The 21,814-nt window shown below is 39.1% G+C and overlaps 1 protein-coding gene and 1 long non-coding RNA gene across 4 annotated transcripts in view; one reads left to right on the top strand and one right to left on the bottom strand.

Annotated features, from left to right (window-relative positions):
• Window positions 1-12,172, bottom strand: part of nsmfb (NMDA receptor synaptonuclear signaling and neuronal migration factor b) — a 107,102-nt gene extending 94,930 nt beyond the window's left edge. For 2 of the 3 annotated variants that reach the window (XM_047382407.1, XM_047382408.1), the window contains exon 1: window positions 11,807-12,152. In XM_047382407.1, the coding sequence (XP_047238363.1) occupies window positions 11,807-11,877 (71 nt within the window). In that variant the 5' untranslated portion in view covers window positions 11,878-12,152. Of the gene's footprint in view, window positions 1-11,806 lie in introns of all 3 variants that reach the window. The other variant, XM_047382406.1, reaches the window with a different exon arrangement.
• Window positions 12,173-13,680: 1,508 nt separating this feature from the next.
• Window positions 13,681-16,117, top strand: LOC124877491. The gene is made up of 6 exons (XR_007040546.1): window positions 13,681-14,691; window positions 14,818-14,924; window positions 15,363-15,510; window positions 15,624-15,809; window positions 15,929-15,936; window positions 16,033-16,117. It is a non-coding gene; the product is annotated as an uncharacterized LOC124877491 (long non-coding RNA).
• The last annotated feature ends 5,697 nt before the right edge of the window (window positions 16,118-21,814 follow it).

Genomic DNA, 21,814 nt, shown 5'->3' with positions numbered 1-21,814 from the left:
GGAGCCCTCCATGTCCAAGACCGAAAACGAGGCACAGCCCAATTCAGATGGCAAAATATATAAGTTGAAATCGGGAGAGGGGGCGAAAACTGTTGTTGTCACCAGGTATAAAACCAGACAAAACGAAACAAAGCTTAACACCGTAAGCCGGACCACATGGTCGAGTGCACTGGGAGAGGCGAACATCGCTGCCATCACCAGATAGAGAGCTGAAAAATAACAGCAGCCAAGCTGCAATAGTACCACAACACAGTAAGAAGTAAGCAGTAAGAAGTAAGAAGCCATGAGCTGGGAGAAGAGGCGTGAACGATACCGTCCTCAACGAAGACCAACCTGTTGTAGCCCTAGGAGGGCGAAATACCATGAAACACCAGCCAACAAGCGTCAGGACGTCCAGGCAATGGGGAAGCAACAACTCAAGTGAACCTGTTGAGCACTGCAGCTCAATCTGACTGAAAGCATCTCCTTCACTTCATTCATAACTTGTTCATTGCTTGATGCTATTATCAAGTCATCAACCCAGATAATCATGATAGTTTTATGATGTCCTGTCTTCTTTGTATAAACACAGTGATCTGCCTGATTTTGCATGAAACCATTTTCAGTTAGATAATCATGCAGAACTCTGTTCCAGTTTCGGCCAGATTGTTTCAGCCCGTACAGAGATTTTTGAAGTTTACACACCAAATCTTTCCCTTCTTCATAACCTTCTGGTTGATCAGTGTAGATTTCATAATCGATGGAGGCGTGTAAGTAAGCTGTTTTCACATCCATTTGATGGAGTAACAGATCCTCCTGTACCGCTTTTTGCAGCAGTACTCTTACGCTTGTCAAGTTGGCTGTTGGAGAGAAAGTTTCACCATAATCTGTCCCCACCTTCTGACTGGAGCCCTGAGCTACAAATCTTGCTTTATACTTATCATTTCCTTCAATGTCACTGTCACTCTTAACAGAATAAACCCACTTACCCCCCACTGTTTTCTTGCCCTTTGGCAGAGTAGTTAGGGTAAAAGTGTTATTCTCTTTTAAAGATTGGATTTCTTCATCCATGGCTTTAATCCATTGCTTTGAGTTAACGGACTCCATAGCTTCTTTAAATGTGTGTGGAACACCACATGCAGCTCTGTAACAGTAATCTATGGTAATGTGTATCTCATCACTCTCACTGTTACATGTTACAAAGTCTTTTAGGTGACCAGGTTTTCTTCTTTCCCTGGTAGGATATCTTCCGCTGTCAGATTCATCAGTGGCTACACCTGATTCTTTGTAATTGGGCCCATCAGATGTGGCACTCTGTGAGTTTTTGTCCCTTACTACTGGCTCTTGAACCTCCTTATTTTTCATGTCTATTTCCTTTGTGGCTCTGTCAGCCATATGTTGTCTTACTCTGTCATTATAATTATTTGGTTCTATCTCATCGGTTTGTGTTTGCCTTTCCATATTTGTTTTGCTCACAAATTTAGCAAGTCTGTGCTTCTGGACCTTCTCAGTGTCGGGATGATAGACCAAGTAGGCAGGGCTGTTCTTATCATAGCCAACAAAAAGTCCTTGATCACATTTTGAATCAAACTTTCCCTTATTCTGTGGAACAGCGTAGTTCCATAGACATTTAGGTAGCTGACTTTCAATCAGCATGCATCTACCTATCTCAAAGAGAGTAAGCCAGCCTCTTTCAGCAGTGCCGTTTTGGTGAGGTGAGTATGGCGCTGACGTTTCATGCTTAATACCCTTTTCTCTTAACAAGGTTTGAAAATTTCTACATGTAAACTCTGTGCCATTGTCAGACCGGATACACTTTACCGTCCCGTAAGGGGCAACATCAGCTAGAAACTTTTCTGTTGCCTGCAATGTATCATGTTTTGTCTTTAAAAAGTACACAAATACTGCATTTCAATAATCGTCAGTGAATGACTGCACATATTTGTATCCATCAATACACTCTGTAGCTATTGGACCTGCTAAGTCTGTGTGCACCATCTGCAAGGGAGCCTTTGCTCTTGTATCAGGGTTTCTATTTCGGGTTTGTGCAAACTTTCCCTGAATACACACCTCGCACTTTTGCTCTGGTGTATCTGTTTTACCTTTAATCTGCATACCATTAACCACCCTCTGCAAACTAAGAATGTCGTCATAGTTGCAGTGGCCTAATATCTCGTGCCATGTCTGTATATCGTGGCAGGTGTTACACTTATCAATGTCATCAGCTTCGGTTGGTAAATAATACAATTTACCATGTACACTAATGTTAAACTTAGTACCGTCTTTGTGGGTTAGCATGTCCTGTCCTTGTTTAAAGGTGACTGTTGCTCCTAATGCTGTGGCTGACTTCACCGAGAAAATGTCCTGGGGATATGACGGAATAAACAGCGCGCCTCTCAGCATTGCTCTGTGTCGCTGTCCTACACGGTCGATCAGGAAGACCTCAGCATCTCCCCGCCGCTGAGTGACGCCTTTGCAGAGGGTTCCGTCTGCTAACTCCACGCAGTGCGTTTCAGGTTTGAAGGTGTGATCGAAGCTCTTAAATTTGCCTACGTCATTAATGATGTGTGACGTAGCTCCCGTGTCGACCATCAGACCTTTCTCCTTGATGCTGCGCGCTGACTGTTGCTGCTGGATTTTGACTTCTGCTTCCTTGATCTTGAAGGCATAATCCGCCGCTGCCGCTCCAGATCCGATGCCGCTCTCATCTGCGACTTTCCGCGCTCCATCTTGTTTGTCTTTGTGTCTACAGGTGGTATCATTGTGCGTGTTGCTCTTGCAATGACGGCACCACGTCTTTCGTCTGCATGCTTTTGCTCGGTGCCCTTTTGTTCCACACTTAAAGCACACGATGCCGGCATTACTATTTTCTCTGCTCTGTGTACTTGACCTGGTGTCCTTTCGCCCGACTCTTGCCACAGTCTTCATTATATTGTCAGTGGATTCAGCCGCGGTTAACTTTTCAGTGTCTTCAAAACTACGCAACTCTATTTTAAACTCAGTAAACGTTATATTGTCCTTGTTGTGTGTCACGTGTATTGCAAAAGGTTTAAAACTTTCAGGCAGTCCTTTTAAAACCATAGCAATCAATAAGCCATCGCTTAATGTCTCACCCGCGTTGCGTAGAGCCGTAATGGCGGCCTCTGCCCTGATGATGTAGTCAGTAACCGTTTCGTCGTTCCGCTTTTGAAAAGATGTCAGCGTGGTGTACAGGTGGATAATGCAGGGTTTACCCTTTCCGGCGTAGTAGTCCCTCAATATTTTAAATGCCTTTCTTCCATTATCGGGTGCATCTCTCATAATTAACGAGAGGCTTTTATCATCCAAAAGTTGAATCAGCTCGGCATATGCATCAGCATTTTTCTTACCATCTGCCGCTACTTTGGCTTCACCGTTGGGTTCCCTCAAAACGGTATTCTTCAATCCTAATAAGTGCAAGTGTCCGAGGACTTTAGTTTCCCAAAGTTCATACTTGCTCTCATCTCCGTCAAATATAAGTTGAGGTGACCTGCTTGTCCCTCGCTGATCCATGATGCTATCCCGCCGTTAGCACGCTATCCGTCGCGACTTTCTATCGGTGATAAATCATCAGAACAAAAATTCTCCTCGAGTTGCTCCTGGGCCGATAACCTGTTGAGCACTGCAGCTTCACTTGCGCTGAACTCGGAGGAATAATTTGATGGAGGCAGTGATTCTCTTTAGCCGCTGTGGCATATTTATTTAGTCACATTAACAGTGAACATCTTCTTCTCTTAAATTACATCTCAACGGAGGGAGGAAAAAAAAGAAACGTGACGACACAACATGTGTCTCTGACCTCTTTTACTTACGCCTCACAGTGGTGAAAATTAGGTACTACAACTCACTTGGTAATAATACACCTCACACACCTTAGCATTAACATGAGTACACAAATTGAATCTCCTAACAGAACCGCACACGAGAAGAAATAAGGAACAGAGTCTCGGATGACGTCAGCCTATATAGCTTCTGAGTGGTCATCTGGTGTGTCACAGGTGTGACCCTGTTGGTATATTTAGTCGAACTGCACATTCGCGAAGGGAATTCAGTGCTTTCAGCACCGCCCTCTGGTGGTCAGTAGGGATGAAATAGAACCACAACGCTCCAACAAGATGCCGGCCTCTACTAGCCTCCGTATCCTACGCTCCCGCAATGCATTGTGCTGCCGACGTCACATTTACAAGCCCCATCATTTTCTTTGTATTTACTTTTGTTCATAAACACTGGGCTGATTTAATGTTCTGCTAATGACAGAGGAAGATAGGTGACTTGCAGGATGGCCCTTAATGTTCACATTGATTTGACTAATTATGGCCTGTATCAATAATCACCCCACAGTGAACAGATGGAGACAGAGGGCCCCCTCCTTCAGCCAACGCTGCTCGTGAGATATACACTTATCTCAAAATACAATATACAGAGACAGACTGTAGGATGACACAACACAATTAAAAATGTTGCCGCTGTGGTTTATAACACATAACTAAGATGATGCATTTTGGCTTCTCTTGTCTGTTTGTTAAATATAAGTCCATTAGTGTCACCCACTATTGCAGAAGTGGGTGACACTAATAAAACATAAAACAGTCCCAAAAAAAGTGATAATCAACTTTAGATTTTTTTCAAGCTGATGACATTTTCTTCTAAATTTTCTATGGACTTAGTTTATAGCTTTGTGATGGTGCATTCAAAACATTGACTTGGTTCTTCTTCTGCCACTTGGAAATTAACTTGGCTGTATGTTTAAGGTTATTGTCCATTTGTAAAACCAATTTATACCCAAGCATTAACTTCCTGACTGTGTTAAGATGTTCCTTCAATATTTCCACACAAATGTCTTTTCTTCATGATGGATTTGCACATTGTTGTAATGCAATTTTGTTATGCTGTTGCATTCCTATTATTAATTAGGAGTGCACATTAACTGGTTGTTATTGTTGTTAACTTTTAAATATATATATATATATATATATATATATATATATATATATATATATTGGTTAAGCTGTTTAACTGTTTTGGACAGAGTGTAGGCCTACTTTAGGTTCTAAGTATGTACTCATTGACAACACAGGTCAGGACTCAGGACAATACCCGTAACCAAAGTGTTGCTACAGAGCTCACCAGTTCTCGAATACAAAAAAATAATATAGAGATTGATGAAAAGAATCCTGTTTATCTATCACAAGGTAGGCATTTTATCACCAGGAAGAGGGGGCAGCTTATGATTTTCGTGGCTTTCACAACATTCTAATCCAAATGTGCAACCCCTTAACACCAGTTGAGTTTTCAGTCAAGTCAAGTCAATTTTATTTATATAGGGTTTTTCAGCAACACAGCACTCAAGGCGCTGTAACCACACGTGCACAGTGCAACCACACATGAGCATAGAAAATCATAGCTTTTCCTACACTCTTTGTGTTGAAGGAAACTGAAATATCTTTCACTGCACACTCCTCTTGAAACTCTACTTAATTATACTCTCATAAAATGTGATTAACACTATGCCTGCTACAAATCAGAAAACAGTAATGTAGCTTAACATATGGAGCTGGTTTGCATATTCACTGATGTTGCAATGTCATGTTTATCATGGATTACAAAGGTCAATCGTGCCCTGTTGCAGCAATTTACAACCTACTAAGGAAAACTGCCAGAAAGAGCCTGTAAAACAGATCTGGCTCCAAATGACCCCCTCTTATTCCAAAAAGCAATAATAATCTGTAACCACAATATCAGTCAATACTTGATTTTTATTGTTCTTATAATTAGCATGCCAGAAAAATATACCATAACAAAACAGTTTATTGCAATAGAGAAAATATATTTTTATTTAATCATTTTTTAAGAATTTCTTTAAGGGGAGGCCCTTAAATATCCAGCTCCTTAAAAATATATCTTTACAGATTGAAATCTAATCCAGCCTTCATGTTTTTTTCCATGCATAAATCCAATGATAGTCATACTTGTCCAGCCTATCAGCACTTATGAGCAGCAGCAAGTGCCTACTGTTGGTCCTTAGATGACATTTTAGGGTTTTTGGAGACTTCTTTCAGTATTGTGTGGTCTTCTTTCAGGGAGAAACTGAGCTTTTTGTTGGCTGTTTCAAGTGTGAAATGGTGGATTTCAAGTTATTTTGAGATTTATTTAAACTCCTTACCAGGCTCATACACTTCTAGTCTCCTTTGTGAAGGTCTAAACAGCTCTTTGGATCTCACCATGGTGTCAACTCTCACTTCAACAGTCAGGAGTTCACAAAATTATATGTTTGAGCAGGGCAAACTTATTTCTTTACAAACAATATTATTATAGCTAGAAAGAAAAAAAAAACATTATTACAGCTACAATATTTTAAAGCAATGTTTAATATTAGGGCTGCACGGTGGTGCAGTTGGTAGTACTGTTGCCTTGCAGCAAGAAGGTCCTGGGTTCAATTCCCAGCCGGGGGTCTTTGGAGTTTGCATGTTCTCCCCGTGTATGCCTGGGTACCTGGGTTCTCACCGGGTACTCCGGCTTCCTCCCACAGTCCAAAGGCATGCCTGTTAGATTGATTGGTAACTCTAAATTGCCCTTAGGTGTGTGAGTGTGTGCATGGTTGTTTGTGTGTTGCCCTGCGATGGACTGACGACCTGTCCAGGGTGTACCCTGCCTCTTGCCCGTAGACTGCTGGAGATAGGCACCAGCTTCCCTGTGACCCACTATGGAATAAGCGGTAGAAAATGACTGACTGTTTGGGAGTTTTTTGTATGACTAAAATAAGGTGATCAACATACAACTTTGAAACAGCTGGAATTTTGATCAAGGTTATCAGACTTGGCACCTTCAGCTAATATCAGTGTGTTTTTAAACTACAGACACCTATACCATACCTATAACTACTTCAGAGCTGCTTCTTAAACTTTTGTGCAATTACAAAAGCTAAATAAAATATAATAACATTAAGAATATTAATCATAACAATAATCAAGATGCTAAACTGTAACATCAACGTAGAAATTTAATTTAAACATGGTTTGTTGACAGCTTAACATGGCAAACTATTTTCCTGGCTAGATCAGCTAACAGTGGCTACATCCATTTTTTTCTAGCCATCTAGGTGCTTTGCATACCCGTCCACTGTCCTGATGGACCACATCCATTTGTATTTTCAGTCAAGCAAAAGACATCAGCAGCATGTTAGAGTGAATGGAACAACTGCTCTGTCAATATACAGCAGCACTATCCTCAAATGCGAATTTCTTGTCACCAGTGTTTATCTAAAAGGACTGGAGAATCGAAAACGGTCCAGCCGAGAGAAAAACAAGTTTCCTTGCTCTGTGCAGAGTACCTAGGAGGATATTTCTCCTAACGTGACCTGCAAATATTGAAAGTGCAAGAGATAACCACACCATTCTGGTGAGCAAATTTACCCAAATTTGTATTTATTTTTAAACCAGCAATTTTTAGAGTACAACTAGCATTTTCAAGTTAAGCATACAATTAAAAAAAAACTGATGACAAACAAAAGAGCAGTTAATAAAAAAGTGTTCAAATAATGAACTGGACAATTATGTTCTTAAATTATTTTCAGTTGACTGGTTTCAGCTTCTCAGAAATCAATTTGGGTTTAGGAAGGCTTGGAATGCAGTTAGGTCCACTGAAAGGGAATAACTTGATTACTTAGAAAATCTGGCACATTTTCTGAAAAGATTAGTCTATTGAAGTAAACCAAGATTTCAAATGTAAAACAGTACTTTACAAGTACAAGTTAAGCTATCAACAAAAAGCCATAATGAGCATGATTGTGGTCCTATCTTTAAATAACCTGTTCAGTGAAGCCAAGGCTCCATCACAGAATTCGAATGTGAAAAAATAATCAATTAGCTCTGCTGGTTTAAAAAAAAAAAATCTGTTTGTGACCCCTAAAGCTTCTTATATGGCTTTCTGCCAGATAATCTGACAGATTTATGTTTTAGAGAGGGGTCCTGGATGTTTTACTGCTAATAACCACACTGGACCATGGCTGGAACTAATCTGTGCAGCAATGAGGACAGGGCTTCTGCTGGTCACACAGTCCTGTGGAAAAGAGGCCATGAAATCACAGATTCACTAAAGTGGAAACTATTAAGTTCTGAAAACTGTTGTGCCCTGCAAATTCTCCCAGAAGTGACTCAAACATTTTTGAATTATTAAAGGGGTCTTCAGCTATAAATTGCTTGTAATATTTTCCATTTGAGAGGCAAACAGAAGCAGAACCTGGCTTTGGTGATCTCTACCACAAAAGCTTTGTCATAAACAGGACAGGGAGGCGGTAAGGCTCATCACAAAGTGCGTCAAGGCTCTATGCATAACAGGAATTGTGCTCTGACACTTTGGCATTTGTCCATTATTTATTTATATATATATGACTTGTACAGGTCTAGGATTAGCTAACATCTCTGCAGACCCCACACATCCTGCACATAAACTGTTTGGACTTTTACCTTCGGGTCTGAATGATGTTTGTGTCACCAGCTGACACAAACAACATTTCTTTCCATTTTAAGTGTCTGAGCACTCTGACTGTTAAGCGTCAGATCAACATCATGCATATTTGCACTATTTCAACCACGTCTTTCTCATTAATAAAAACACTGTATAGATACATATTTATATATGTTTTATTTGCTTTTATATGTTTGGAAAAAACATGAGAAAAGCATGGCTATGATTACATGGCCATGTCATGATTCTCAAAATTCTCAAGTGTTTTGGTTTTGGTTGTAGTTTGTCTTTACATTTTGATGATGTTCTCAGGTTCCCATTCAGTGCTTTTCTCTGATTTCATGTTATTAGTTGCCATTTTTGGTCATGTCATATTAGTTCATGTTGTTGTGATCAGTTTCTTAGTTTTTCTTGTGTCTTGTCTTTTTGTGTTATAGAATTTATTTCTCTTAGATCTCTGTTTGTCTTTCTCCTCATGTCGTCTTTGCATTTCCTTAGACAGAAAAACTTTTTATCCAATTTGAATAAATAACTAACTTTGACTGCACTGTTCAATGGTTAGGATTAATTGGAATGTACGTACCTGACTGTTGTGAAGTGCCTTGAGACAACATGTGTTGTGAATTGGCGCTATATAAATAAAACTGAATTGAATTGAATTTCTGTTTCAGATCCATTTTTGGTAATTAGTCTTCCACCCTCTGCCACAGTGGCACGCAACCCTGCTTATTCAGATCACCTCCATGCTTATTCAGCATGCAGATCTGGACCTTATCCGTTTACATGCCGCCATATCCGCATAATAGTAAGAGATGGTACAAGGGATCTACACCAGCTCTGTGCTGGGCTGGAATCATGAGCCCGCCTGAAGCACATGCAAAAAGGTGTGGCTCTGATCCGAGACTGTAGCCTGATTGCGCCTGCCTTCTCCATTTACCAACTGGCTGGAGCGCAAGTCAATGAGCAAGCACATTGCCGGTCCATTGCGGTAAGTGTAAAAGTTGTTGTTTTAAAGGACTTTATCTTCTAGTGTTTTGATAAAAATGGTGGAATAATGTATGGACTTTGCACTTCTTTGTTTAGTTGGTGTGTAGTGTAAATTGAACACGTGCGTGAGAGGCTTGTTAGCAGAAGCTCACACGAGCCATGGGTTTTATATATTTGGACAACTGCTGGGCAGGTAAAGGATATTTACCTGCTGACACACACTGACCCACACATTCATTTAATTTACAATGATAGTTCATCCTGTTATGATTTTTGTCAGCAAACTGTCTTTTCACCTTCAAACATAGTGGAAAAAACTGTAGTTGGGTTAACAGTGTAAACGCAAGTATTTTGTCAGCATAGTATAACTACAAACAAGACAAAAAAATTCTATACAAAATATGGTTAGGCGGTGTGACAATATTAACATATACTGGTGTATTTAAAAAATACCAATAGTATCATTTCCACCACCCTGATATTTAAATTTTGCTGTGTAATGTGATATTGTTTATATTAATCCTTTAAATGAGTAGAACTGTTCATGCCATTATAAACATGAGTAAAACTAGCTAATGCATGTTTGTAAAATATACACTGCTCAAAACCTTTTCAAGAAATCGCTAACATGTGAGACTTCTGAGTAAGACTCGAGCGACAATGCACATGTATTACACTAGCTACATATGAGTTGACAATGCTGCAAGAAATTGTGTGTCTTTCTTGAAACATTGTGGAAGAACATTGTATAGAAGTTGAGGAAAATCCACAAGATTTACTCAATCAATATTTCTTTGAAATTGTAAACTGATCCAGAAAAAATATTACTGGGTGTAAAAAAAAACGTTCTTTTTGTACTTTTAACTAATTCTGCTTTTTTTCCACAGATTTCATGCTTGGCTTCTATTGGGAATCAAACAACAAAACACATCACATGGAATATTTTAGGACATATGTTTTCAGACAATGTTGTCAAAATGATCAATTGGAAAAGGGATGAAAAATAGGAAAATATTCAGCACCATGGCAGCAAAGTGTCTTCTTGTACGTATGTATCAGGATGACTATCTGTCCTTTCATGTAATGATTGTCTCATTCCTGATCATATCCATCCTTGTTTTATTGCCATTCCTTCTTTCTTTCGAAATCAGTCAGGAACTTCTTGCTTTTTTGTCTTCTTGTGCAGCAGATTTTTGCATATTTCATAAGAATCATTCAAATGGTGACACAAGCATGACATTTGGTACATGTACCCCTCAATGTCCACTCTTTTCATAAATAAGGCTCAGCTAGCCATGTAAAAATTGCTAACCAGTCTAATGAGAAGCATTATTTATGCGTTTTTATTATTTTTTATAGTCTATAATTGCTTTGAAAGTGTGCTTTGAATAATACATGAACCATGTATTATTCATGCTTGTATCACCATTTGAACGATTGTTTCAGGTCTGCTTCACTTTTCCTCACCACCAGAGTTATCTTACCACCATACTGTCTGGTTACACTCACCACTATTTTGTATTAAGTCAGCATATATGTCTGATTGCACAAACATTTAAAGCTCTTCCACCTGTCATTTACTTCAACCAGTCATCTGCCCATATTCATTGACAGTCAATATTTTCTATTTTCATTTATACAGGTGCAGTTTGCAAAAACCATCTTGTGGAGAAGGCCACAAATATTGAAATGAATGAACTGAATGAAGATTTGGTTTCTCTAGAAAGAATTCTTTTCACTAATTTGTCTTTTATGACCTGCTGAATCTGACTTATAAGAACTGGACAGAATTTAATTGTTTGTAAGTTAGTTTGAGTGTGAGTTTTACTGTACTGGACTGGAATGGGATAAATTGGTTAGAAAGGATTGATTTTGAAAAGAATAATGCTCAAATAAGGATTAAAGGCAATTGGCTTTTAGCTGATAATAGAATGACTGAAGCAAGTCAGGATCAAGACAGCAAAATAGAAGAAGCAAGTTTTTTTTTTCCTTTGCTGGGATGATGCTTGTTTGAATTAAGCTGCACAAATGCATTATCTCCAAAAGTATATTAAGTGATAATGATGAACATGTTAGAGCTTTCTTGTCATGTCGTACTGGCAGTGTGTAGCCTAGACCACTGAAACAAGTAGCCCATGGAGGTGTAAAACACAGTTAGAGCAAATTTAACTCTACAAAGAGGTACAGTAAGCGGCTGCATCTGTCATCCCTGCCATTTATGAGCTGATTTTTTTTAAACCGACATGCATTCATATGAAAGTTTCAGCGTTAAAAGAGCACACCCTGCAGCGCTCTACATGCATGTTTCTGTGCGGGTGTTCCGCCGCACACCTCGCCGACTCAGCCCGTCACTCACCGAACTTTTGCGGCCACGGAAGAAATCGCATCAGTCCTCTGGTTCTTCCTTTTGGTTAATGCAGTTCCCATCCTGAAGTGGAAACGACCCAGAGAGGAAAATGTAGTGCATTCCACAAACTGATCGACGACAGACAAAGGATAAACCCACAAGATAAGGAGAGAATAAAAATCCAGCGAATCACGACTTTTACCTATCACATGTTTGAACTAACTGCGCCTGTGGGGGACACACGGGTACAGAAAGGCACACGTTTAGCGCGCATTTCAGCGCAGCAGCTAGGGGATGAAACTGAGGTGCTCCGCGATTTCCTCTCCGCTCCTCTGATGCATCTGAAGCTTCCAGGAGGGAAGCGAGACCATATAAAGAGAATCAGCTCGCACGCCTGCTGCGTGCCATGAAAAGGTGCGGGGTGGGCAACTACTGCGTAGCAGAACACGCATGTATGTGTGTGTGTGTGTGTGTATATATATATGTATATATATATATATATATATATATATATATATATATGTATATATATATATATATATATATATATATATATATATATATATATATATATGTATATATATATATATATATATATAAAACTGAGCCTGAGCGTAGACAGGCTTTTAGTAATTGGATATTTTTAGAAACTAGGATAATCCTTTAAATATTAACTTTTCTTTAATTATTTAACTATTTTCCTCAGTTGATGAAATACGAAAATTGCCATATTTAGCAAAACGAAAAAAACAACTGTTTTTACCTGGAGCTACAGGCTCATACAACAGAAGAAATGCACATTTAACCAGGTGATTCTCTCTCCCCTCTCATTCTCAGTTCACGCACTTCTTGCCTCATTCACTTTCCTTGTTTCTGACTCCTTTCAGTGACTTTCATATATCCAAACTAAGTGGAAAACACCCCTCAGCCTGAGTTCACAAATCACTATGATAAATTAGCAAAACAACTAATAACTAAATCAGGAAATATAAACTAAAGGTCACCAATCAATTCTAAAACATCTTACTTTGGACGAATCCTTGTTGACACTGTAGCTCCACTTTCCCAAATCAGGGAGTTGTGCTCTTGTCTTCCTATTTGCTGTTCTGTTTCTTCATAAAAACTTGGTTTAACATTTGTGTCCTCACCTTTAGTAAAACAAAACGCATCAAAGCCATTTGGTTTTTTTTTAACCATTTTTTTGAATGTTGATAAAACCAGTAACGTTTCCTACAGCGAAACAAACCTTCATTACAGCCAGGATCAGCCCAGGCCAGAGCGGCTCCCTCAGCTCTTCTTCTTCAGCTCTTCTACTTCAGCTCTTCTTCTTCTACTCTGTCTGTAACGTTAACAGCAGCGCGACCAGCAGCTGCGTGAAGCTGACACCCCACCCACTTGAAAAATTCCAGCAAATAGACAGAATGGTTAGTGCTTCGTTTGTGCAGGTTTGTGCCGTTAAAATTTTCGTTTGTGCTGTTTTGGTTTATGAGATATTAAAGAATATTTTTTTTAGGTCATCCAGAGGTCACCATCCCCCCATTTTGCTCCAAATTGAACCGGAGTGGTCTACCTTTTTAATGCTGTTTGTGCCGCTTTTAAGCTATATAATTTTCTTTCAGGCGATCACTGACGACTTAAATCGATGACGTCTATGGCCTGCGCTGAACATCATCACCACCAAGCAAGCAGTTATTAATTTCGTGTTTTTCTTTCATCATGCAAGTTAAATTGTGTTTTTATCCGATGTTGTAAAATGTATGCCTTGTTATATTGTTTTGCACTTTATTCAGGGCATGAGGTGGGCACATGACCAATATATTCATAGTTGGACAGTATTTCCCATCCCATGCATGAAGCTAGTAAAGACATGGAGAGGTACTTTAGCCTAAATTAAGCTTTACCTTAAGTGGACAAAAGTACTTTTTTGCAGATCAGAGCTGCTGTTAGACTTTATAGGCTAACCATCACTGCTTCCAACAAACAATAGGTTTTCTACTTTCATGCCAATATTGAAGTTTTTATCTGATCAAGTTTTTATCTGATCAAGTGTTTACATAAATGCTGTCACCACTGTCACCTGATTGTTCTGCACGCCTAATTTAATATATATAACTTATACCTTACTGATAACTGCACAGTATTGTATTTTTCCTCTCTGTTATTGTAAATCCCTTTCAGCCTTTTTGTGATTGTTTTTTGCACTTTGTTTCTTATAGCTTTTAGTTTGGGTAAGTTTTCCACTTTTTTAGATAAATATGAACCTGTGTACTTTCATTGCCTTATGGTTTGGTGCTGACACACTCAAATGTTCCTATTGTGGAACAATAAAGGTTTTCTATTCTAATTAATTGAGAGAGGTAACCATGACTTCTGAGATCACGCATAACCAAGTTACTGTTTGAAAATGTAATCTACATTATACTTTCAAAGAAGAATAAACACTTCTGATTTGGAAAATTAACTTTATGTTATAAATCACCACAGGCAAAATATGGCATACTTAACCATCTAAGAACTTGTAACAAAGAACATTAAAATAGAACCTATTTCTGGTCAGGAATATCAAACCATGGCAAAATGTATTTGCCTTTTGATCTGGGCTTCTCAGAAATGTTCCCCCAAAATGTGTTGATTCACAGCATTCAGTCTGCTGTGTATAACACTGCATGTGGTTGTATTGTCTTCTTTTCAGACACAGTCTTCACTATATTTGCCAGGTCATCATAAAGCTCCCACACACATGGAGCTCTTCGGCAGTATGCAATGTAATGTCCCAGACCATCTTTAGTCAAGCTTCCCTTGAAAGCGATGACTCCTCTCAAAGAGAATGTCTTTCCTTGGAGAGCAACAGTGGGGGGAAATTCACTCAAAGGAAACTGAGTTGTGTTTGCAAGGTCAGTGTCAATCCATGTTATTTCTCCAATGCTGTAGCTGTGAGTAACAGTTCCAGCACAGAGCATTTTTCCTGAGGTGCTGGCTCCTGTTTTGAATTCAAGTGGACATTCTGATTCCTTCGGTAGTGGGCGAAGGCAGGGAGACTCCGGAAGGAAGAGTCCATTTTCCACTGAAATGTCAAGCTGAGCCATGCCAGAGTCCATCAGCACAGAAATGTCTGGAGAAACAAATGGTACTTCCCTTGTTGTTCCTTTGTTTAGCTGGCAGAACTGTGAAGAGCAGTGTTTTGAGATGTAAACGCTGGATATATTTCTCATTGTTTTTCCAATGACCGTGGAGATATTGCACTGGGCATCGATTTGATGGGCACCAGACATCAACTGGATTTTTTCAAACATTGCACTAAGCAGTTCTGCCCTCTGTGAATAGATCTTTGGGGTCACACCATCTGTAGCAATGGCTTTTACCAGCAGCAAGATGGGGTTGTCACTGTTGTTCCTGACAACATTTTGAAATGCTGAGCTGTCACAAAAAGCACAGCATAAGCACTGACAAAACGCATCAAATGCACATGTGTTCAGAACAGAGATTGTTGATTTCCCAACTCTAATAGGTTGATGCAGGTTTCCATTTTTTAATAGTCCCACTTTCACTCTTTTTGCCCCAAAAGATGGATCTGCATGGAGCCATTCAGTGCAGGAAGTGAGATAAGAAGTTCTCTTCCTTTTTTTGGGTGGAAGAATTAGTCCCCTCCAGTTTTCAACCACGTCTTCATCTGTTGGAGGAATGTTTGTGGTTTCATCGGATTCTACAGATTGGTGAGAATCCATTCTTGTCTTGGCTTCAGCACTGTGGGTAGTCATGGATACAGAGTTTGTTTCGGAAACTTTTGCTAATCCAGATGTTTCCTCATAATTTTTCGCTTTTGCAGAACAAATCCGCATATTTCCTTCAATAAAGGAAAGATGACGAGAAATAAAGCGATCAACTCGAATGGGTAAGTTCTCGTGTTTAAAAAGGCCATGCTTTACATTTTTGAATTCTGCTTCAACAGTGGCTGAGCTTGCTGTGAGGTTGGTGCTTTTGAAGAGGGGGACCATTACTCCTGTCCAAAGTGGTAAGTAACTTGCTAGTCTTATTATGTGTGGAACAATATCAGGGAGGAAATGGATGTTATCCCTATCCCCATTGGCTGCAGCGAGTGACCTGCTCTCCTCGCATATGTTTGATACCCAGCCGCGTAGGTCAGTCTGGATCTCGTCAAAAGAATCCACTTGATGCATTTCATTTGGATCTTCAGCTGGAATGATGATGGAGTCTTCTGTGATCTGGGTTTTTAGATATTGTTTGCACATCTCTGATTCGAGAGGGACTCCAGAACTATCATCACCCTCTGCCTCACTGAGGGCCACAACAGTGATGGCATGTATTAGCTGTTTTGCATGGTCCAAGCACTGTGATTGAAGAAGCTTTGCTATTGCCCTGACAAAGAAATCTTTGACACGGTGTGACTTGTTTTTCAGGCAGTCCCACTGACAGATCATCTTTATGCAGTGTGCCACATCAACCCTGATAAAACAAGGAGGAAGTTTTGCAGACTGGTTCCCAAGTAGCAAACGGAAGCATTCGTTAATGTATGTCTTCAGATCGGGGTAAGGAGTGAAGACCTTCACCAGAGCACCAAGAATAGCCAGAGAAAAGTCACTCACGGCTTCCTTTGGTATAGCAGCACCTGTACGAAGCCATTCTGTCAGCCATGTTGCAATTGTATTAATGTCGTGTCTCTCTGACAGCATTTGCACAACTGGGACTGAGCAGTTGTCCCCTGTCAGAACGCCTTGATATAAGAAGATGTGGCCAGATGTACCATTTGGTCTCACCAGTCTTCTCACAACTGAGCCAGTTGCGTCAAAGCAAACTACTGAGGGGCATTTTTTGGACAATGCCTTATACACATGTAGCTGTGTTTGACTCCAATAGTGGCAGAAGAACTTGTCTAGACCAATGTCTCTTATACTACCACTGTGAGGTGTGCTATATTTTAATAACTGCAAAGACAAAATGGGATCTTTGTCACCTAATTCCAAATCTCTTCTCTCCTGCTTAGCTTTTCGTAGGGTGGCCAAATTTGGAAGGTGACTTGGCTCAGCATCTCCAATATCCATCAAATCTGATGCCTTCGCTGACCTCCATACAGCCGGCTCCATCCTGCCCTCACACAGCTCTTTTGAAATCTGTGCACGAAGGTTTCCAGACATGAACCTCTTGGATTGCCCAGTGTGCAGGGAGATATCAGTGTCTTCGATGGAACACTGAAGCAGCATTGGGCTGTTTACCGTTGGCTCTCTAGCGCAAGTCATTTTAATATGGCCTTGACACTCTTTACATAAGCCTTTGATATCTATGTAGTTGCTTGTGACAGTTGGATAAACCTTTGCTCTCTGGAACACAAATGTACATGTGCTTTTGATCTTTTTCCAAATCAGATGGTTAATTACATGACTCCAAGTGCCAGTCTTCAAAATCATGTATTCCCTTTTGCCAGATGATGAAAACTTGTCATTATATTCCACTTTCTCAGGTACAAATTTGATCCATTCCTCAAAAGGAACTTCAAGCTGAAAACCTGAGCAGTCATCTTGTCCAGGAGAAATGGAGCCAGAGTCAAACTCTGTGTCCACACTGCTCTCACGATCACTTTCCTGCTCACTGATCTCCAAACACGACCAGATGTTGTGTCTGTTAGATTTTACAAAAGTGTACAGGGCTTTTGGAGACATCTTGTTTTCCAGCTGCTGACTTAATACTGTCCAAATAGTGGCAGCTGGAGTGGCTATTTTGCCATTAAGAAGGATAGCCTCTTTGGAAGTGCAGAGAACTGCAATAAGGGAATCCCTGTCTATTGATGGCTGTCGAGGCATCTAGTTAAAGAACGAAAAGGCTTTGATTAGCATTAATCAAAATATTATTCTGGCCTATATAATCTCCCAAAGCCACAAAACATTGATATTTCAGCATTCTATCACAACTCAAAAACTCGGTTTAAATTGTTTTCTCAAATCTGTAAGCCATTTATGCTGTGTTGTAATTATAGTATGTTTTTATTTTATTTTAAATGTTGAATTTTTTACTACTACTTGTCTTGTGAATTTTCAATTGAAGTATCTGTTCAACTTTAAAAATGTGTCTTAGTTCTGTGGAGTCTACTGATGTGCCTAAACATCGATGACTGAATATGAATGGAATAGCTGCAAAATGAAGCCTTGCAGAATCTTTGTTTCAAAATTTTTTTAAAGTCTGGACTTTTAAAAAACAGTGTTTTATCTAAAACCTAAACATTATTAGCTTACTTACCTTGTACAAGTGTAGTAAAACGTTTAAATTACCGCCAAAACAAGGTCAGTGGTGGGGGTCAGTACGTGGGTGGAGCCAATCCCTATGACATTGTGTGAGAACTTAGTATATCAAAGTTGCCAAGCGCTTTTAAAAATTCTTACATTTAATGTCAGAAATTAGAAATTAATGCTTGACGCATTTTAAAATTTTATTTAAACAAAAAGTAAATTACTTGGTTATGAACTTTGAGCCAATGACCTACTCGCACTTCCGCTTTTGTCCAGCGTACACGAGCTGAATTAGATTATTAAAACCACAACAGTAACACAGAACAGTTATTGAAATTATAAACATTATAGAACATGAAGCGGAACCTTGAATGCAAATGCTGAAGTGCAGCTGTGATTCATGAAGAGGAATTTGCCTGCTGGTGTGCATGTGCATGGTTTTATAACTCTGAATATGCCATTTTAAGCTTTGGGCATACATTTTTTGAATAAATTGTTGGGCTCCAGCCATTGATAAAAACACGGACTTAACTGTACACCATCAAATGCCTGTATGAACCTCTCTGCACATTTAGAAATTACAATGAGTTAAGTCTAACCCAGGCCAGGAAGGGGAGCTGGACTCCCTGTGACGTCAATAATTTATTTATGTTATGATTAAATAAATCTGTAACTTACACTGGTAAAGAAATCATTGGAAACACGCTCAGCACTGACTGGTAGGCCACCCACCATATTTCTTAACCAATAATAACTTATACAAGAGCTTCCAGGGGTGGTAAACATCCCAGGGGAGGGCTTAACTCCTACTCTCAGCACAGTGTAACCTTAGCCCAGTTTGATTAGACTTCATGAGGCCAGCGTCACACATTCATTACATTTCAAATGTCAAAGCAAATTTAAATCTCTAGAGAAAACTGTCAGCGACTGTCAGGCAGGGCCATGATAAATATTAAATTAATCATCACACATTTGAAGACCTTTCTAATGAGGACATTAATATTTAAAATCAAATGTGATCCTGTGGTGCTTTTATTAGAAATGTCCTAGGCCATATGGATAAACTGATCAGCCGTAAAATAATAACCCAGCCCCTAATACTGAATAAGGCATCCTTTAAAAACCATAAAATCTAATTCTTCTCTGGCATTTCTGGTTCATGCATGTAAACAAACCCCCATTTGATCAATATGTATTGCTGCTTGAGAGGAGTTGCACTACATAGAAACTTATTTAAAATCGCTAGCGATCAGGAGGCAGGTCTAGAGGTGGGGTACACCCTGGACAGGACTGTGGGCAGAAGAGAGGAATGTGGTTTCCAGACAGGTAGGTGGACAGAGCAGCTCCTCTTTGAATGTGAGTTTTCAGGGGAATCTTATTTCGGGGCTTGTTTCCCAGAAAGAAGTTGAAGATCTTGAAGATTGCACTACAGGAAACTGTAGTTGCCTCTCAAAACATTACAACTAAATTAGTTAAGCTTGCACTAGAGCTGAGGAGCATGGGATCCTAAATACAATGCAGGTAACAAGAAGATGAGCTTCAGGGTTGACATCTCACATCAATTTAATTCAATTCAGTTCAATTATTTTCCGCCAATTCAAAACACATGTTTCAGGGCACTTTACAAAGTTTATACAATCAAATTCAAATCAGGTACACACATTTCAATTGATCTTAATTATCAAAGAGTGCAGTCATATTCAGTTTATTGTTCAAATTGGTTAAAACGTTTTTCTATCTAAGGAAAGCCAGCAGAATATTCCACACTGATTCTAGATGTTTTTTTAAAAACATTTTATAATCCATGAAACCTTTGCTTTTTTTCTTGAAACAAAATAATGGAGATTCTTTATTGTTAATTTTCCATATAAGTAGCCAAAATCTTGTCTTTTTTCAAAATAAAGCATTTCTCATCTTGAAAGCAGGATGTAATCACCATTTCATCACAGTGTCCAGAACCAGAACAAAGCTAACACTAGTGCACCAAACTTTGCAGAGTTTGAACAGCAATGACAAATCAACATGTCCAACTTTTGGGTCTTTGACTATTGGGATCAACTTCTTTTCAATTACACAGACAACATTACCTATTACACACACAAAATCAACCACATTTGATGGTTAAATCTGGAGTAGAACTTCCTTCTAACTATTCCTTATCAGACTCCAGCAGCAGGAGAGTTAGTGCTGGGAAGTGATGGGTGTGCATACACGAGAGTCTTCTGCATTATAACTGTGTGACATTGAGCAGGATACGGTGGACTGCCTTTTCCACTGTATTTTATGTGTGGTGATGGCAGTTTCTCACTGCCGATGGATGGATCTGCTTTTAGGATATTTCCCACACAGACAGAAGTTAACCCCTGTTCATTTTTAGCTCTTGCCTTTTTCATTTCGACAGATTAACTCCATTACATTGGCGCAACAAACCTTTCAGAAGTAGTCTTTAAATTTATGGCAGCACACTTTGCTGTCACGTTTGCCGTTTTATAAATAATAACTAGCTTGTATGAAACATGAGCTTAAAACAAATATAAGCCTTTTAGTGTGATAGTAACTACTCACCTGATAATGCCTAGATTTTGAGCTCTAACGTGTGCAAAAGTCAAAGCGAATGCTTATCATTTTAAAACAATTCAACAGTGAATTCTGCAGTAAGTTATAGGTGATGAAACTTATATTGTAGCAACAAACAGGGATGTTGTGATTCCTTACTGAAGATACACTGCTTACTTTCTGGGCTTTGACGAGGTCCAGGAATTTTCATTTCTTAATTCTCATGCAGTCCTTGTTAGAATTAGTGGTATGTTTTAGGTCATTGTCATGTTGCAGAGTCCAGTTGTTTGCACCCATCTCTGATATATGGTAGAATTCTTGGTGGACTGTAATGGGCTGTCATGGGACTGGACTGGCCTGGTCTGGTCTGGTGAATTTGCTTAGACAGTGAGCCGTGGCATGCTGGCAAATGTTTTTAATCTCAAATAACTTGTAGATTGTCTTTTTCAGTTTAGACAACTTTATTAATCTCAATGGGCAATTTGTTTGTAGCATACCAATCCATATGTTCACCTCTAGCATGCATCCACCAACCATAATAATTAATCAATTGAACAAAAACATAGTTGAAAAAAACCAAACAAAAAAAAAAAAAAAAAAAACTTTTGTTATTGTCCATATTCAACAGCCTGAAAGTAGAGGAATTAAAGTATTTAGATTAGCGATTGGTTCTGGACTTGGGTCCAATATAATCTCGGCCTGAAGGCTGTAGAGTTGAATGGTTGATTTCAAATTCTTTTGAGACCATTTTAAATCTCTTACCAGACCAATAAGTTGCTACAATCTTCTTTCTGAAGGCCTCCGAGAGCTGCTTGGATCTCACCATTGTGTTAACCCTCACTTTAAAAGTCAGGAGCACCCCAAACTGAATGTGTCAAGTTTAAACATGACAAACCTTCAAAATGCTAAGAAACGATGTTCTAATCATGGGCTCCTCATGTAATCTGCCTGTGCATGATTTTACCCATTTTAAATAGCAAAACATGTCCTAAGTTATTCCTCATCTGTAATTGCATGTTCATTGTATTTTACAAAAAAATTAAAAAGTTTTTTTCTAAATCATCTATTGTTTATTTATATTGCTGAAATTTCTAATTATTTGTAAAACTGATGTTAGATATCCATATATCCAAATATGTTAGAGAAACACAGACAGAATGTTCTAATTTTTTAATGTCGGTCAATGTAAGAAAACATGCAATTGAAAATTATGCATATTCGG

Source organism: Girardinichthys multiradiatus, chromosome 12, assembly GCF_021462225.1.
Source record: "Girardinichthys multiradiatus isolate DD_20200921_A chromosome 12, DD_fGirMul_XY1, whole genome shotgun sequence".
In the NCBI taxonomy this organism is placed as follows: Eukaryota; Metazoa; Chordata; class Actinopteri; order Cyprinodontiformes; family Goodeidae; genus Girardinichthys; species Girardinichthys multiradiatus.
Note: the sequence above shows the minus strand (reverse complement) of the source record. Positions and strands in the feature narration are given on the sequence as shown.